The 20,846-nt window shown below is 38.8% G+C and overlaps 1 protein-coding gene across 1 annotated transcript in view; it reads left to right on the top strand.

Moving 5' to 3' along the window:
* The window catches only part of LOC140146593 (uncharacterized), an 86,474-nt gene that overhangs the window by 19,899 nt on the left and 45,729 nt on the right, over window positions 1-20,846 (top strand). Inside the window, exons 8-12 of the mRNA XM_072168461.1 lie at window positions 2,238-2,375; window positions 5,121-5,265; window positions 5,823-5,906; window positions 9,676-9,846; window positions 10,878-11,048. Of these exons, the coding sequence (XP_072024562.1) occupies window positions 2,238-2,375; window positions 5,121-5,265; window positions 5,823-5,906; window positions 9,676-9,846; window positions 10,878-11,048 (709 nt within the window). The remainder of the gene's footprint in view (window positions 1-2,237; window positions 2,376-5,120; window positions 5,266-5,822; window positions 5,907-9,675; window positions 9,847-10,877; window positions 11,049-20,846) is intronic.

Here is a 20,846-nt window from a genome sequence, read left to right as displayed (position 1 = left end):
TAAAGTTCCCAATACTTTTGGACGCGAAAAACATTGGGAATTTGCAAAGAAACAACATCATAAACTTCACCTCTATCACTCGAAACATCTCGCACTATTTGGATTAGGACAGCGAGTGCGGACTCAGAGTTAGTCTCCTACGCGGCCAGTTTGGTTACGCTCCCTCCACATGTGGAGGGAGCGTAACTAAGCTAGTTTTGTACGAGACTAGGGTTTGCGATCGTGGCCGACATAAAGTCATAATCTAAAAAAATTATGACTTTATGTCGGACCAACAGAAAATCGTCCCGTTTTACTACAAATAGGACGAATTTGACAGTTTGCTCATAGATTTAAGTTAGATCATGTGTAAGTATTACAAATATGCCAAAAAATCGGTTTTGAAAAAAATAAAGGTAAATTCTGAAAAAAGATCGTACATTATGACTTTAATAGAGACATTGCGTTTTCCAAACGTAGACATCGGACGTACGTTGATCTATTCAAAACCACTCTCCAGTTCTGTATCGAAGCGATGTCACGTATTTAGCTATTTTTGAAGATATTCCACGTGCGAAATCGACGTAGATACATCGTTTAAAATGCACAAAATGTGTCCATTTCACAATATGTTAAAGACAGTCAAAGATAATGAACATACGAAGGAAAGTCTAATTATTATTATGATCCTTTATTAAACGCAATATTCATACGCAGAGATTGCCCATTTCAATGTGTGTAATACATTGAAATGTGTGTAATGACATTGCGATTTCCCATTTTGGATTCCAACGTAGAATAAAACGCAGATGCTACGTTGAAATATGCTGATTTTACCTCATGTCTAACCCCATGCAACGCGCCCAATTTTCAGGACGCAAAAGTCTCATTTTGAAAGTAAAGTCATGATGTATGGATGTAGTGATCTTTAATCTACCAAAATATATGTTTTTGGGCAACTATAATATTTGGGGAGCACAAAAAAAAACAATTAAGTTTAATCAGCATGTATGTCAAAATTTGAGTCAAAAGGGGCCTGTTTGAATTAGGCAAATACTCATCTTACTGTTATTTTTTCAATCACTATGCCCTCTATTGACCTAGATGAGATTAGATCAAATATTATAGTCTTTATTCCAGCTGACTTGTTCTCCTTCGTGACGAATGAGCACAATCCAGTTTGGAACCGAGACTAGCAATATTTAACACCGTATTAACGTACGTAAAAACGTACGTGAAAACGTACGTTCCACGTGCTGTGTTTGGAACATCGCAATCTCTCTATTAGCAGTCAAGTTAGCTCAATCGATAAGGCGTTCGACTATGGTGCGAGAGGTTGCGGGTTCGAACCCTGGCGGTGCCTAGTACGCTCTCGTGGAAAAATTGAGTTAGCTTGAAATTCCCCTGGACAAGGAACTCACTGCTAATTTGTCTCGTTGTAACCCGTACGAAACGCGGGGAGCTGATCCTGGTTGCGAAGGTTATTGTGGAATGTCTAGGGTGTGCGCTCTTGAAGCAGCAAAGTCCCTGATTTGTTGTTTAATGGTTTATGGAATAATGTGGGGCCGTAGTGGTCAGCGACAACCTGTAAAGTGTGCTGAGGCTTGTGGATCAACGTCTAGGCGGGGTGCCTGTGCGTAGCGCACTAGAAATCACTGCGCTTTTTCTTTTTTTTTTTTCTTCTTTTTTATGTGTATTACACTGCTCCATAGGCCACTGTTGTAATTTCATTCAGGTATACTAGAACGAAATTCAAATTTGGCGATATTTTTGCAAAACGAATTAATCTGCAAGAAATATTTGGTACATAAACTTTATGTAGCCAGTATCCAGTGGTTTAAAAATGTCAACTTTTTTGAGAAAAGTGGGGGATGAGGCTGTGGATCACGAAATGCCCTTTTAAATGGAATCGTTGTTTACATATTTTTACCAGGAGAAACAAATATGCACCTTCAGGAAAGTAATTTAAAACACATTTCGTAATCAGCAACCGCATCCCACGATGTATTCCTATTAACTTGCCCAAGTATAATCTAGTATAATGGGCGCGGTACGTCATTGATAGTTGTTCGGGAACGCTGCAACTGAGTGTGAAGTGGTGATAACGTCACACAAAATTGACACAAAAATGAAAATTGTAGCAAGATTTAGGTTTATTTTTGTACCGTAAGCCATAAGTCCATAATAGTAAGGACTATTCAACAACCCAACCCAAGTCCTCCTTGTAAAATACTTCTTGTATTTCTGTTTACACGTAGGTACGCCTATCCATAGTCGATCAGCAAAGCTGTGTTGATGCACATGCTAGGTACGAAATAACCGATAATATGTTTTGTGCGGAAGCCAATGGTCGAGATGCGTGCAAAGGAGATAGTGGAGGCCCGTTTGCTGTAAAGGTATGACGCATACATTAGCCCTTGTCTAACTGATTGGAAGCAAGTCACTATAAATATTAAATCTGATATAAATATCACATACAAAGTAAAATCAATATCAGCGGACCTCAGCAACCAACCCACCACCACCACCCCCATCGAGGTTTAATCGTGCACTCAACCTCTCCCCTCCCCCCTGCCTACCTTGTATTAGGGTGGACGATAAAATGACCCCCAGTAAACAACACGTTGTACTGAAATATAAATATGAAATATTTAGTCAAATGTTTTGCAATTTTGCAATAACAATTTTAAGACATTTTTAAAATACTGTTGTACATTTTTCATGACCTTATTTAACCCAATATTTTAATGTTATAAAAATGTTTTGATCAACAGCAAAACGTGTTTATAACTAGTGGTGGGTTAAAGAATGATGATGCTTCAAATTTCTTAGGGAACCAGCTTATTTGATGCAGTATGATCTCCTGAGTATTTTGACACCTTTTTCATCCAAATGGGCCAAATAATGAGAAGGTGCCGGCCAAAACAAATATTTGGACAGGGGGGTCTTTTGGTTTAATCAACAATCATTATTATATGCCTGATTCTGTTAAAGTTGGTATTAATTTGTATGTAATTGATGTTTAGAATTCCATTTTTGAAAGTTGCATAAAAATTGGAGTTGTCGTTTTCTTAAAATGGCCATTTTACGTCCAAATAAGGGTATAAGGGCGCTTCGCATTTAACTTGCAAATGATCTTTAAAACGGAAATATCAATTGTGTATGTATGAAGATAATCATAGGTAGTACCTGCTAAAGAAATTTGAGCCATTTACATTGTACGGTTTGACTTTGGCTGCCATTTGAATATTTCATAGAACGCTGCCATTCAACTGTACAGGGGTCAATGCACTTTAAAATCTGTACGTTTCAATGGAAGGCTTCCTGAGAATACGAAAAATGGTGCCACGGTCAAACGAAAAGAAATATAATGTATAAATATAATAAATTTCATGTGAAAAGAATGTGTGCATGTTTTATGCAAAACGCCCTCACGTAAAACCGCCGTTTTAAGAAAACGACAACTCGAATTTTTATGCAACTTTCAAAAATGGAATTCTAGACATCAATTACCTGCTGAAACCAACACCAACTTTAACAGAATTAAAATTAAAAGTAACAAACAGAAGGCATCATATGTTTTTCTTGTTCAATTGCAACAATTCATTAAGGTTATCCGATTATTTCTGGGTAATTATAGAGGGACAGGGGATTCACTCAATCATTATAAAAAAATATTTGAAGAAATCGTACACAGTTATGATCAGGGTAATTAGCCTGGCTGTCTGTACACAATACCCTGGGCATCATGGGAGAACAGTGTCTGACATTGAATGATTCACCCAGATAGTAGTGGAATGTTCGATAGACACAATTTGAATGACAAAAATTAATGTTTGTAATCGATCAAAAAGGCAATGGTTTGATATCGATTTCGAATTTAGCCTGAATCGTCAAATATGGTCCCTCTCGCCCTTTATTGGTCTATGCTGTTTTTACTCTCAACGAGCGAAGAATTGTTGAAGCTATTTCACATACATGTTTAAAAAATCCATAAAAATAATGAGGCCATATATTGTAGAAGCATCTTATATTGATTTCAAATGATAATGTCATGAATATTTTTGAAGAGGTTCATTAGGTTTGTAGAAACTCATAATATACATTTCATCTTGTCAAAACCAAAAGTTATTTACTGACCTGACAGTTTCGACCATCTTGGGCGATGATCATCTTCAGAATGATGTTTTTCTCTCCAACTTCTGTTTACCAACAAAATCATGTGATTAACTGGAAAGATGTTCAAGTACTTGAGAAGGAATGTAATTCGGGAGCCCACCGTATAAGAGAAGCCATCTTAATAAGGAAGAGAGCACCAAACACAATGAACAGAGACGAGGGGCCCATTATCTTAGCCACGTATACGACCCACTTCTGGGCGCTGGTGCGCCTCTGTTGGTAAACAGAAGTTGGAGAGAAAAACATCACTCTGAAGATGATCATCGCCCAAGATGGTCAAAACTCTCAGGTCAGTAATTAACTTTTGGTTTTAAAAAGATGAAATGTATATTATAATGTCATGAAGTCATCAAGGTCACATTAAAAGAAACATCGCGACGTAGATATTTCCAGACTTATGCAATTTTATCATCGTATCATTGTCCAAACGTTTCTACTATGTATACACAAATCTTGGGTTTTTTATGTAAACAAAAGGCTAAACGCAACATTTTTACTCCAATATTCTTCATGTACATATTAAACAAAGAAGTCAAGGATCGCTGGTTTGAGTCCCTATTTTTCTTTTTATAATCCTTCGAAATAAGTCGCTTGTCGGGTTATCATGTACCGGTACCCTTAATACCATAATATGTTCCACTTCACTATATTTTAGTTTGATAAAAGTGAAGACCTGTATTCACTGACCTGTGTTAAATAAAAATGTCCGATAGCGTGGAGCTTATTTTGCTAATTGACAATAATTGATTAGATGTTTGTATATTTTCAGGATATCTTAAAACATGATCATCTTTTCAACTTTCAAATAAACAATAACAAATTCCTGTTTAAGTTACCTGAACACGTAAGTGTTTCAAAAATGATATTAGTATAGAACAAATTCCATTTGTATACCTGAATGAGTTTTATCTGTTTTGGTATCTTAAGATAATGAATGTACAATGTTAATCTTAATCTTAAAGGATGGCTCGCAGTGGTACCTTGTCGGGTTAGTCAGTTGGGGTATAGGTTGTGCTAGGCTTCAGGTACCAGGAGTTTATACAAGAGTTCAGCGGTATAGACAATGGATTGACGACGTCATAGATGACGAAATGGACATTTGTGAAGGTTAGAATAACGTGGACAATAATTTAATGTCACTAAATTGTTGGAGGGATAAAATTGGTATTGTATAAGAGCAGTGCAGGGCAAGATCCAAATAATGGACAGAACTTTGCCCTTCACTGGACACATGAAAGCTGAGATAGATAGTCTAAGTCGGTATCTGTTAAGACTGTGTCGGGCATCCCAGTTGCAAACTGAGTGTATAATATTCAGGATACCTAACAAGACGACCACGTAGGAAACCGTTTTAAGAATGTCTAAGCTAAAAACAAAAAACTTATTTTAATGACTGTACAACCAAATACCACATGCTGGAGGTCATTCCTTCAACAGGGGGAGGGATAGCAACAGATAGGCCACCTCCGACCAAACCCCCTCACCTCAGAGTGTTAAGGAACCCCATAACAAGCAACCATTCCATTAAATATGTTGCTTAAGATCTAGACAATGTTCATAGTCCGCCCACTATATATACACAGCAAAAACCACCAACTGTTCTGTTTAACTAGCCCATTCAGACTATTCAGACATAACGACTTATGTCTACATCTTGTATACAGATCTAAGAGAAGATTTAGTCTTGAAAACAATGAAGATTGGTATTCTGGAAACTAGTGTATTGGAGCTACAAAAGCAGCTACAAGGTAATGAATATTCGTTACGAGGTATATGTATAACTACAGACTTGACATTATGGAATATTTTTTCTCAAAATTCCAACTGGTCCGGAAGGGGTCTGCATAAACCGCATGGGGTAAATATTAATCGGGGTGTGTCGGGAGATGGTGTAAAGCAATTGTTTGACAGAAAATGTACTTTCCATTGGTTTACATTATGGCGCTCATAATGTAGTGAATTAGCCTGTAAAAATTCGAATAGCCCAATAGGGAAATACCCCGAGCAACCAATCACACTAGCGTGCAATCAGGCGATGTCCAAATACGGCGGCCAGCGCCCGCGTAAATTGTTCGAATGCATAACACGTCACGTAACGCGGTCATTGTTAAGCGTAATTTTAGCTACGTCACGAGACGCGGTCATTATACTTTTTCAATGACCTGCATTTGCGTCCGCGTATTTTAAAGTTATTATCTGTGATTGAATTAAACACATCGCGTATATTAATGAGGTCATTAATATCTCACAATTGACCGCAAAATGCGTAATTGTTCGAAAGTAAATATTACTAACCTCCGCGAGCGCCGTATTATGTGTCGAACAAATTGCGCCCACAGATTGTGATACGCACTCTTGTTATTGGTCGTCCTGTTATAGCCTGATCGATTTTTGGAAAGGGAAGATGCAAAAATCATCTATTCACAAACTTTTGAGCAAAATGTTGTGTTATTTTGTAAGGTGAAGAGATCAAAGTGATGGTTGTGAATTCATAACCTCATTAATAAACGCGATGTGTGCGATCCAATTACATTTAGTTATTTGTGAAAACGCGAACGCAATTCGAGGTCATTAATATCTCACAATTGACCGCAAAATGCGTAATTGTTCCAATGTCGCACACAATTGACCGGCGTTTGCGTGTTGCTGTGCGTCGAACAAACTACGCACGCGCTGGCTGCCGTATTTGGATTGCGCGCTACCATATTTGCACAGATTGTGATACGCACTTTTGTTATTGGTCGTCATGTTTTAGCCTGATCGATTTTGGGAAAGGGAAGATGTAAAAATCATCTATTTTTATAAACTTTAGAGCAAAATTGTGTGTTATTTTGTAAGATGAAGAGATTAAAGTGACGGCTATGAATGAGGTTAATAACTTTGCATCGGTAATATGTCGGGCATTGTGAAAAATCTAAACATTTTGCCTTTGGAACCGAGGATTTTTCACAATGCCCTCCAAATAACCGATCCGCAGTTATTAACCTCTAATTAGATTAATAATTTTGCATCGGTAATATGTTGGCCATTGTGAAAAATCAAAACATTTTGCTTTGGACCTCGGTTCCAAAGGCAAAATGTTTAGATTTTTCACAATGCCCTCCAAATAACCGACGCGCAGTTATTAACCTCTAATTACATGTATTAACCGTGATCTTACTCAGGTATATTTTGATTGTGCGCTTTACTAAGGGGGCTGGTATTTTCTTCGGAGGGGGGGTCCCAAATATGTCGGTGACCGGAGTCAATTTTTATGACCCCCCTCCCCTATCGCGGGCAAAATTTTTTACGACCCCGTATCGTAAGTGTAACGAAGGCGCATTGATTGTACGCACATTTCGGTTGAGAAGTTAAAGAATGCGCACGCAGCGCACGAAAATTTTGTGCCACCAGCCCTTGGCTTAATAATTCTATAACCCCCTATGGGTGTTACAAAATTATAACCCCCCTATTTTTGGTCTGAAAATTCTATGCCCCCCCCCCTCTGTATTTTTGGGTCCACCTCTCCTTCCGAATAAAATGCCAGCCCCCTAAGGGCATGTACTATATTATACATCATGTGTTTTTATATTTGCAAAAGAAATGCAAACATTCTCCATATGACGTCACTATGAAATCGTGATCATTCTGGCAAACAACTTTTCATATGTTTTTAAAAATGAAGAAATGTTCATGTTTTTACCCCGGGTTTTTACTTTATCTATATCTTAACTTTATCTTTAAGACAAGTTTTCGCCCAACCTCCATCATACAGTAGGTGTACCGGCGTAACACTGTGATGTTCACGCTCACCTTTAGGTCTAAGTTATAACAGTCCAGTCCTTGCCAGTAAAAATGTGAACTTCTCTTCATTTAAAAAAATATTTGATGAGTTGATTGTTAGAATCCAACAGCACCCAATAAGGTATAAAATATTGAAGCAGTCATCATGAATTGGGTGTTCTGTGAACATTGATAATACAATACAAAATACATTACACATTAGCTGCCTGCAAATGACACCAGTTCTGTGGAATGTGTGATAGACATACACTGTAGATCCAGCCCTGCTCCCAAAATGTGTGATGGCTTTAATAGAATATTAAAAGAATAACGGAGCCTTGATCAGAACCTGAATCCAGTCCAAAATCAAAACCACAAAGGGGTATAAATATAAAAGAAAATACCCGAAATATGTCTCACCTTGTGAAACTTATAAAAAAAAGAAACATTTTATGATACATATAGTATATCAAAACACTACTTTCTTCAACGTGTCTAAGGAAACTATACGTGTTTCCCAAAATATACTACTTTTATCTTCTGAATTAGAATAGTAGTATAGCTTTATATGGTCATGTTGAAGAGATCTAATACTACTGATATATCTCGAAACTTAGTAGTATTACTTCAGACATGCATATAAAATTGTCTTTATTTAAATAAACCATCTAAATATTTCAGGCTTTAAAGCCTATTTTGTTTCGAAATATTTCAAAACATTCAAATTCTTTCCAAATTTCCAAATCAATCTTCTACTCAACCAATTGAACACTTCACTGTCTTTTAGTAAAAACGTCTGCGTCAGCAGACTAAAAATTGTAAATTAACACTAAAAACAGCATGGCCGCAGGGCCGGCAGGCCCGAGGCCGGCGACTCCCATACGACGACTAAACAATCCAAGTGAGTTTACTTTATATAGGCCCCGCAGGGCTAGAAAGATCGGTAAACCGCTAAAGCCCGAATGCAATCTCTCGCCTCTAGAGCTGTTACAAAGTTCCCACTCATAACGGTAATCAACTTGATTTATCCAATTTAGGACATGCTGAAAACCGTTGCTAGAAAGCCTACAGCTAGCAAGACGTGTTTTGCCAGCTGTATGCAGGAATCCGTTTCTGGTTCCTTCGTCAGTTGCACTGTATATATAGGTCTAGATCAGGCCTTCTCAACTAGTTTATTTGAAGTGCCAACTGGGAAATGTTAGTGATAATGAAGTGCCAACACGTTTAGGGAGCATTTTGTGAGGGAGCGTGTGCGCGATCGAACGCATATAGCGGATGGGGTCCAGGAGGCCCGCGCCTAATGGTCACTGTAGGGTTCCAGTATGAAAGCCCCAGCCGCGGGGGTCCAGGGGGCAGCGCCCCCGAAAGCACTGAGATTTTAAGGCTATCAAAAGGCTCAGATGTGGTATTTCCACCCCTTTTTTGTAAACAATTTATGAGGAAAAAACTAGTAAATTTACCGTGCGTCACTTCATGCGCCACTTCGACTAACTCCAAGCGCCACAAGTGGCGCGCGCCGCCAGTTGAGAAGGCCTGGTCTAGATTTTTCTTATGACCCATGCTTAGAATGCTATCCCTTCCCGGGAGGAGGGAGGGCTCGTTGTGCACCCGTGGGCTAAGTGACGAAAAGTTTTCCAAAATAGGCTGACTTTGCATAATTGTTCAGAGCTAACTCCCAGGGTACTTCATTAAAATATATAGGCTGATTAGGCACAAATATGATTCATCCATCATGAATATATCATTCTCTAACAGTGGATGGCAACTGGACTGTATGGGCACCATGGACGATGTGCTCTAAGTCTTGTGGTGGTGGAAGGAAATCTAGGATTCGAACATGTAACAACCCTGAACCAAGGTACAATGGTAGATATTGTGCGGGACCTGCTCATGAGGAAGACGTCTGCAACTTAGCAGCCTGTCCAGGTATTCAATCCAGTAGACACTACTCTCTTTCTTACAGTGCCTCTGATTAGCTTTTAGATCTCTTAGTAATTTTAGCTATTGACTATTCTTACCACATCTCTGATTGGCTCAATACAATTTTTTTGGTCATTAAACAAAATTTGTGCAAAGTTTGCAATTCTAAATCTCTTTAAATAAGGGAATAAAAGGACATTGATTCGATAAACTAAAAACAAAACACTAAAAGAGCACTTCAAAGAAATATATTGGTTGATTGGGCGCAAATATTATTTGTCCATCATGAATATATAATTCTCTAACTGTGGATGGCAACTGGATTGTATGGGCACCATGGACCATGTGCTCTAAGTCTTGTGGTGGTGGAAGGAAATCTAGGATTCGAACCTGTAACAACCCTGAACCAAGGTACAATGGTAGAGATTGTGCGGGACTTGCACATGAGGAAGACGTCTGCAACTTAGCAGCCTGTCCAGGTATTTAACGCCGTAGACACTACTCTCTTTCTTTACAGTGCCTTTGATGGCTTATTACGCGATATATTCATCTGAGTAACCCATTTAAGTAGATGCGATTGTGTCATCATGCGACCAGTCATTTGGCCACGAAAAGCTTGGCCGGCAAAGCTACAGGCCCGTGGCAAGTTACGCCCGTGTACGTGCCTGGCACCCGAGGGGTTGGGGGTCAAAACCGCACCCGAGAAAAAAGTTTTCTCTTCTTCTTCTTCATTTCTTCCTTCCTTCGGTCATGCACCGCAGCAAAAAGTAACTGGGCATTAGGATTATATACAGCAATAAAAGGACATTAATTCTATAAACTAAAACTAAAAAAATACTAAAATAGATTTAAATTAAAGAGCAAATTAACTCTTTTACATTGTATATTTGTGTCTGTGTTGAATAGAACCTCTTTAAAAATTTAATATTGCTATGTCTGTGAAAGAATTACCAAGCATGAAAATGTTCAAAAGAATAACAATTAATAAAATCTTTTAAAAATGATTGTTGGTAATTCATCTTCTTTTTTTTACATAGTTAATGGTGGCTGGTCTAGCTGGGAGCCGTGGTCTTCGTGTAACGAAACCTGCGATGGCGGTATACAAAGACGCTATAGAAGATGTAGAAATCCAACGCCTCGTTATGGAGGGAGATATTGTATAGGAAAAGCCACCGATTTCCAGACGTGCAATGAAGAACCTTGCCGACGTAAGAATTCTTGCTTATTTGAAAAGTTTTGCCTATCGTTCAAAAATCATTTGGGGAAGAAGCCACTGCCTGACATTCGTGGCTTATGAGCCACATTAGCTATAGTTCTAGTGCAACTACATACTATTGTGAAGCGGTCGAATCTTTTTCTTCTTCTTCTTCCGATTTTTTCGTCAATCCGTCTTTTAAAATACTATTAGTGTCAAACGAAGTACTGACCTAGGCTTAATATAAGTTGTACACAGATTGGGGTTAACGCTCATGTAGGTGTTATTAGGGGTAATATTAAAATGCTACTCCCACTCTAAATTACATGCCATGACCACCAAAGTCAGAAGAACCACTGGCCAAACCTTGATGATATAAGTTGTACACAACTTGGAGTCAAAGGCCATGGCTATTAGAGGTCGTTTTGTGCAAATTGAAAATTTTGAAATTGCAAATCTTGAAAATGCTATTCCTATTCTAAATTACATGCTATGGCCACCAAACCTGGTAGTATATGGTGTTACGTAGAATTATCATAAGTCAGTGCAAAATTTGCTACACTAGTGGAACCAAGGTTATTTTGCTTCCTTATACCCTAGGTAACAAAACCTGAGTTGGTTCCATTTTTTCGAGTGTGTCTTCGGCGGCCATTTTGAAATTCAAAATGGCCACTATATTTAGCCTTTTTAAAGCCGTATTTGTCCCTAAAGCGCACAAAGTCATATTTTTCTTAATGATTATTTATACTTTTGATTGTCAAAATCCACTAAGAACATAATAAGGATCATTTTCTAGAATCCAAGATGGCTGTCAAATCCAAAATGGCCGCCAATTTGTCTAAAATGGTCTGCCAGCTATAAGGACATTGATTTCTTTCCTTTTTCCTGATTATTTCCACTGCTTATGTTTCTGAGAATCCACTGAGAACTAAAAAATTAATTTGGTCCATTTTCTCCTATCCAAGATGGCCTCTAAATCCAAAATGGCCGCCTTTTATTGTAATATGGCATACCACTTTGAACAATTACTATCATTGAGAGTAAAATACATCTATCTTATTTCTGTTAGATATGGATAAGAAAATTATTCTAAACATCTGTAGTACAACAATATTATTTAAGGAGATTATAGGTGCATTTAACCTTTCAAAATGGCCGCCAAAGTGTCTTGAAATTGGCTAAGATTAATTTTTCAGCATTTATGCAATGAAATTTCTATATTGTAATTCAACTTCAAACATTTATGATAGAGCTGACCTTGAGGCATGTAAATGCCTAGTTGTCATCATAAGTTCCTCAGTTTGGTGCACAGCTGTAGGCCTATCATATTGGTACACTCTTCATCTGCTCTACAATCACATGCTTCTGTTGCAGGAACATCTTCTGGAGCATTTGCTTATTCCACATCCGCACCTAACAAGCTCGACAACAGACTCGGGAGCTATTGCAATGTCTGACAGGATAGGTACTGGAAATGTTATCTGTATCACTCGACTATCCTAGCTTGAACGGGTCTGGAATATTTGGATTTACCACAAGGTCTTGACTCCAAACATATGCTTGCATATGCGCCCGCAGAATGTGTTTATGCCACACACTTGAAGTTGAAGGAATTTTATCAATCCTCCCTGGTTGGCTCTTGAAGCCTGCCTGCACAAAAACCTCTCACAGCCTGAAACAACACATTAAGAAGGCGTTTCTGCATCACCAAGTTGACTCAGTGCTGTGAGTTCTTCAGGTGTTGCTTCAGTGAAGGCCTTGAAGGCAGTCTTTTTGCCTATACCTCTGATATGTCCACATGTGTCGCATCCTGTTAAACAATGAAATCCCGGAAGCGCTGCTGCTTTTGATGTCCCAAGACTGATATGTATTGGTTTCAGCAAGATTTTCCTTCTGTTGTCACCTGTTCCCATAAGCATGGTTGTCTGAAGACCAAGAACCGTGAGTCTTCGAAGAGCAAGAACCATAACATCTGTATCTTGGGTTATGATATGGACATTCTTTCCAGCTTGAGAGATCTCTGCTAGCTGCATGTAGCATGATTATAGTGTCTGCTTCCTCTTGTGTACTAACACCTGTTGATGGCTGAACATAATTTGTGTTGCTTTTCACATGCAGACGTGTTAGAGTGACTATGAAGGTTGCCGTGTCATATTTGATAATTATGGAAGAGAAAACTCAATCAAAGATATAATCAGACGAACATCATTCAGACAACCATGCTTATGGGAAGAGGTGACAACAGAAGGAAACTCTTGCTGAAACCAATACATATCCGTCTTGGGACATCAAAAGCAGCAGCGCTTCCGGGATTTCATTGTTTAACAGGATGCGACACATGTGGACATATCAGAGGTATAGGCAAGAAGACTGCTTTCAAGGCCTTCACTGAAGCAACTCCTGAAGAACTCACAGCACTGAGTCAATTTGGTGATGCAGAAATGCCTTCTCAAAGTGTTGTTTCAGGCTGTGAGAGGTTTGTGTGCAGACTCATGGGCACAAAAAAATGACCTACCTTCCAACACAGCTGAAAAACTGAGATGGAAACGCTTCAAGAGCCAACCAGGGGGATTGATAAAATCCCTGTAACTTCTGGTGCGTGGTATCAACACATTCCTGTCGATGGCGGAACATCATTCATGTTGCTTTTCACATGCAGACGTGTTAGAGTGACTATGAAGGTTGCCGTGTTATATTTGATAATTCTGGAAGAGAAAACTCAATCAAAGATATAATCAGACGTTGCAAGTTAGGAGTCCAATCATCAGCGAGAGCCTACATTGTTGCTGACACAACCCCCATCCATGACTCAAATCTATTTTTGGCTATAACAATAAAACTAAGGACTCCGTCACAATCTACCTGGCAAACAAAGTTTTGCAGCCATCGACAGGTGTTAGTGCACAAGAGGAAGCAGACACTCTAACATGCTACATGCAGCAGAGATCTCTGAAGCTGGAAAGAATGTCCATATCATGACCCAAGATACAGGTGTTATGGTCCTTGCTCTTCGAAGACTCACGGTTCTTGGTCTTCAGACAACCATACTTATGGGAAGAGGTGACAACAGAAGAAAAATCTTGCTGAAACCAATACATATCCGTCTTGGGACATCAAAAGCAGCAGCGCTTCTGGGATTTCATTGTTAATGTTTAACAGGATGCAACACATGTGGACATATCAGAGGTATAGGCAAGAAGGCTGCTTTCAAGGTCTTCACTGAAGCAACACCTGAAGAACTCACAGCACTGAGTCAACTTGGTGATGCAGAAATGCCTTCTCAAAGTGTTGTTTCAGGCTGTGAGAGGTTTTTATGCAGGCTCATGGGCACAAAAAACGACCTACAGGCCAACACAGCTGAAAAACTGAGACGGAAATGCTTCAAGAGCCAACCAGGGGGATTGATAAAATTCCTCCAACTTCTGTGTGTGGCATCAACACATTCTGCGGGCGCATATGCATAATGTTTGGAGTCAAGACCTTGTACATCCAAATATTCCAGACCCATTCAAGCTAGGATGGTCGAGTGATGCAGATAACATTCCAGTACCTATCCTGTCAGACATTGCAATAGCTCCCGAGTCTGTTGTCGAGCTTGTTAGGTGCGGATGTGGAATAAGCAAATGCTCCAGAAGATGTTCCTGCAGACGACACTATCTGAGCTGACTTGTACAGAAGCATGTGCTTGTGGAGCAGATGAAGAGTGTACCAATACAGCTCTGTGCACCAAACTGAGGAACTTGAAAATACTGATAACATAGATGATGAGTATTGATGACAACTAGGCATTTAGATGCCTCAGGGTCAACTCTATCATAAATGTCTGAAGTTGAATTACAATATATTTCAACTTTTAAAAACATGATTTTCTGCATTTCATTGCATAAATGCTGAAAAATTAATCATAGCCAATTTCAAACACTTTGGCGGCCATTTTGAAAGGTGAAATGCATCTATATTCTCCTTAAACAATGTTGTTGCACTACTTTAAGATGTTTAGAATCATTTTAATATCGATATCTGACAGAAATGAGATACATGTATTTTACTCTCGATGATAGTAATTGCCAAAAGCGGTATGCCATATTTAAAAAAAAGGCATCCATTTTGGATTTAGAGGCCATCTTGGATTGGAGAAAATGGACCAAATTAAGTTTTTAGTTCTCAGTGGATTCTCAGAAACATAAGTAGCAAAAATAATCAGGAAAAAGGAAAGAAATCAATGTCCTTATAGCTGGCAGACCATTTTAGACAAATTGGCGGCCATTTTGGATTTGGCAGCCATCTTGGATTCTAGAAAATGATCCTAATCATGTTCTTAGTGGATCTTGACAATCAAAAGTATAAATAATCATTAAGAAAAATATGACTTTGTGCGCTTTCGGGACAAATACGGCTTAAAAAAGGCTAAAAATAGTGGCCATTTTGAATTTCAAAATGGCCGCCGAAGGCACATTCGAAAAAAATGGAACCAACTCAGGTTTGGTTCGTAGGGGTATTCAAAAGCTAAAAAGCATTGGTTCCACTAGTGTAGCAAATTTTGCACTGGGTTACGTAACACCTTGTACTATGGTCAAAACATGGAGTTAGTATAGGCCAATCAAATTAAGGAAAAACCACCACTAATTGCAACAGAAACTATTTAATCGCCATTCATTTCAAAAAAGTATATTAAAGAAAATATCAAAAGTAACCAAAAGTCCAAGCAGTGGAACAGTGCCTAATTTGCATAAATCCAAAATGACCGCTTATGCAGAAGGTGAAATTTCAACGTTGGTCAAATCTTGTTAAAAACCATACCAATGTCTTGCTCTCGTCATAAGGATACAGAAAAAGTATAGCTTGGCCAGTCTCCGACATAAAACGTAAAAGGACAAATTTTGATTCCACGGTCGTTTACAATGGAAATATGCTCCAATTTTAATCCAACTGGTCTCACATTGTTCCTTTGGCAAAAATAAATCAAAATGAGAAAATTTGCATTGTTTTGAATGTTTTGTTACATTATATAGGTAACATGACAAAATAGATCAAGGTCAATACGGCTCTATGTAGTATAGTCACCAGAGGGGGTTCCCATGCACCCAGTGCTTTTTTTCTAACTTACATTTTTGTAATCCTGAAGGTGTCTAGTAAATGAATTTTGATGTTCCCAAAATGAAAATATTGTCCCATGGGGTTCATTTGGCGGCCATCTTGGATTTTGACAAAATTCAATTAAATTGACATAACTTTTGAACTATACATCGTAGGAAGACGAATGACCCCATTTTTCGGGATAATGTGGACATGAGCAATCAATTAAAAGGGTTATTTTCATGATTTAAACATGTTGGATACATTAAAATGCAAAATATTATGTCCCATGGCGTTCATTTGGCGGCCATCTTGGATTCCGACAAAATTCAATTAAATTGACATAACTTTTGAACTAGACATCATAGAAAGACAAATGACCCCATTTTTCGGAATAATGGGGACATGAGCAATCAATTAAAAGGGTTATTTTCATGATTTAAACATGTTGGATACATTAAAATGCAAAATATTACTAAAAATAATATCTTCAAGGCATACTCGCCTGTATATAATAGGAGCTCTTTTTGGTACATTGAGTAGGATATTTTGATGTTATTGATTTATTTACTATTTTCTCTTCTAGGTGCATGGCTTAACTTATTATTAGCTAGAACTGGTGTTAGTGAACTAAACATCGTAGCATAGTTATAGGGAAGTGGTGGATAATCATGCCAAAACGCAAGGGTGATAAAGGTACTGAGTCAGACTCACTGCAGAAACGTCCTCCTGTAAATTGTATTTTACATGTGAGTGGTATTGAGCATCTAGATTTTACGCCGCTCAGTAAAGTAAGGGGCTCCGCCACTGACAAGCTGGCTCAGCTACATATCATGGTGCTAGGTGAGGACCTCTTTGCAAGAGAGGCGAATGAGAATGTTATCCATGACTCGATCGCCTTTGCCAAATTTCATCTAGGTGACAAAGGGTATATCAACAATAACCTGGTCTACAGCGGCAGCATCTCTGTCGCAGACGCGGTGACTGGAAACTACCAAAGCACATTACTGCTTTGCACTATCATCCGGCACCTCTACAGAAGCAAACAACTCGCCACTATTCTCAGTAAGCTGGATATAACTGTGACACTGAGACATATAACTTCGCCTGGGCGAGGGAAAGGACGTGTTTCATCTCGAATGGGACAATCTAAACAAAACAATGACGAACATCCATGGGTCAAACGTGGTGAACAGCACTGGTGGGATAATGATACAAGATGTAAAACCCGGGTTTGATACCACTACTAACCAGGATCGGACTCTCCCTCTCTACGAGCGTAGATATACCCGAGACCATGGCTTCTGTTCATATCTGTAGTCAAGTCGGGCCCAAATTTCCTGAGGGAGACGTGTTCACTCCACCCATGATAAACAGCGAAATGTACTCAACATGCATCTCAAAGAATATCGTGTCTGGTCATTTACACGGGAAGCAGTGGGGAGAAGCAGCCTGTCCCAGGGTTTGGTGGCTTCCCCTCAGCTACCGGTGTGAAACCCCAAAGAAAGTCAACTATCTACTATTTCATCCCTATCCATCACCCCTTCACCGAATACTCGACTGTCAAGGAGCTTCTAAAGTGGTCAGAGGATGCCACCATACAAGTGGGTCAGTAGTATGTCCTTGTCTTCATATGTGACATACTTCACAAGCATGGTAAAAGTGGAGGGGTCCTGCAAAGCAAGGTCGAGGGTCTCACGAGGAGTACGTGTCTGTACGAGATTGAGCAAGTCTTGGGGTTGGCGACCTCAACATTCTCCTCCTCAATGAATCGCTTAATTAACAACCGCTTCACCGACTGTTTAGAGGCAGAACAGTGCTTTTGCATATGCCTTCCCTGTCAATACACTACGTAGGCAGCCACTGGTAATGAGATCAGTCACCAAATCCTGGGACAGGTTGCTTCTCCCAATAGCTTCCACAGATGTGAACAGGATCAGGAGCCATGGTCTCGGGTGTATCTACCTTTAGGGAGCGCACCTTACTCCGCGCGTAGAGAGGGAGAGTTTGATCCTGGTTAGTGATATCAAACCCGGGTTTCACATCTTGTATCATTATCCCGCCAGTGCTGTTCACAACATTTGAGCCATGGATATTCGTCATTGTTTTGTTTAGATTGTCCCATACGAGATGAAACACGTCGTTTCCCTTGCTGGTAATGATCTGCGGCGTATTATGTGGAAACCTTATCAACCTGTCTCTAGTTCCTAAGGCAAAGTTGCATGTCTCACAGTGACCCAGCTTACTGAAGATAGTGGCGAGTTGTTTGCTTCTGTAGAGGTGCCCGATGCTAGTGCAGAGAAGTATGTGGTTTGGTAGTTTGGTAGAAGAAACAGGGCCACATCCGTATACTTATTTTTGAACCCCAGCTTATATGCATAAGTCAGTGTGTCTGCGACACAGATGCTGGCGCCGTAGACCAGGTTGTAGGTGATATAGCCTTTGTCGCCCGGATAAAAGTTGGCAAAGGCGATCGAGTCATGAATATCATGGTTCTCAACCTTCAGCTTGTCACTTCTGTACTCTGGATTGGGGAAGCCACTTCTTTCAAATTCTTGTATGATTGTACAGAAGACTCAGCGATGTAAGTAACATAACCTCCTTCTGCCCAACAACTCGGTCTTGAATGAAATCAAGGACAGCAGTGAATGCCTGCAGATGTGCAACAGCTTTACGATCCTGTTCTGTTTCAATTGTCGCTTTCGCTTCATCACGCAGGTAAGTTGTGTACTTCGTGTTGAATGAATCGCGACAGGAATAGTGGAAATTTGCGTCTCTTGCAAACAGGTCCTCACCTTACACCATGCTATGTAGACGATGTAGTCCTAGTTCTAGTGCCCGAGGCTCAATCTGTTTCCAATTAGGCTCCTTAAATGTTCCGTCTTTGTCCTTGAATACTGCGAATTTGATGCATCTCTCAGTCTTTCCAGACACTTTCATTTCCAGTCTTTCACAAAAGATACATTATGGAGGGAACAGTCGCATGACAGTTGATAATTGTAATTTACGGTTACAAGAGGATTGTGATGTTGAAGCTTCATTAGTTGCTGCACTACATTTCAAACGATATTGATTTTCAGTAAAGTTTTGGTAGTAGCCTCGATGATATCCAATTGTTTCTAAATCTACACCAGCAAGACTCTCCGGAATGTGATTACAGACATCATCCATGCGACAGGGTGAATCATGAGGTTCAATGTGTCTTTTGTCGCGAATGTCATGTAGCTGAGCCAGCTTGTCAGTGGCAGAGCCCCTTACTTTATTGATTGAGCGGCGTAAAATCTAGATGCTCAATACCACTCACATGTAAAATACAATTTACAGGAGGACGTTTCTGCAGTGAGTCTGACTCAGTATCTTTATCACCCTTGCGTTTTGGCATGATTATCCACCACTTCACTATAAGTATGCTACGATTTTTAGTTCACTAACACCAGTTCTAGCTAATAATATGTTAAGGGATCCAAAATGACCGTTTATTGCGTTTCGACAGTATTTTTGTGGGACATGAGAGCACCTCAGACCTATCGAATTGCATTCTGAATACGAAGCATGTCTTTCTGATATCAAATAATTTTCATTTTTTTAAATCACAATATAATACAAATTTTATGACAAATTATAAAAATTTGATATTTTTCAAATTTTGATATATAACAGTCCTCGAAGTAAATTACATAAATCTAATGATATATTCTTAAAGTGTATGTAGCAGGAGGAAAAGCCGACAGTCAATTGAAAATTTTGACCTTTCATATTGAAGATATGGATTTTTTCCCAAAAAGACCTATTTTTTTTTGGTTTTTTTAAAAAAATCCATCATCTTCAATACGAAAGGTCAAAATTTTCATTGATCGTCGGCTTTCCATCCCACCTACATACACTTTAAGTATAAATCATCAGATTTATAAAGTTTACTTCAAGTACTGTTAAATATCAAAAATATCAATTTTTTTATGATTTGTCATAAAATGTATATCAAATTGCGAATTTCAAAAAATCAAAATTATTTGATATCAGAATGACATTCTTCGTGTTCAGAATGCAATTCGATATGTCTGATGTGCTCTAATGTCCCAAAATAAATACTGTCCAAACGTTCATACCCCAGCCCTTAAGTCATGCACCTAGAAGAGAAAATAGTAAATAAATCAATAACATCAAAATATCCTTCTCAATGTACCAAAAAGAGCTCCTATTATATACAGGCGAGTATGCCTTGAAGATATTATTTTTAGTAATATTTTGCATTTTAATGTATCCAACATGTTTAAATCATGAAAATAACCCTTTTAATTGATTGCTCATGTCCACATTATCCCGAAAAATTGGGTCATTTGTCTTTCTATGATGTCTAGTTCAAAAGTTATGTCAATTTAATTGAATTTTGTCGGAATCCAAGATGGCCGCCAAATGAACTCCATGGGACAATATTTAATTTTGAGAACATCAAAATTCATAATACTAGACACCTTCAGGATTATAAAAATGTAAGTTAGAAAAAAACACTGGCTGCATGGGAACCCCCTCTGGTGACTATACTAATGGAACTTGATCTTCTTTGCCATGTTACCAAGCTAACAAACCACCTGAGATATGGCAAAAAGTATTTTTATTAATTGCTTTTGCAAGTGGAAAAATATGAGACCATTTTTTAACAAAATCGGAGAATTGTTGTTATTTGCTCCCTGTAGGGTCCTAATTTTGACATTTGACCTTTTCTCCTATATAAACT

Source organism: Amphiura filiformis, chromosome 2, assembly GCF_039555335.1.
Source record: "Amphiura filiformis chromosome 2, Afil_fr2py, whole genome shotgun sequence".
NCBI lineage: Eukaryota > Metazoa > Echinodermata > Ophiuroidea > Amphilepidida > Amphiuridae > Amphiura > Amphiura filiformis.
This window is presented reverse-complemented; position numbering and strand designations above follow the sequence as displayed.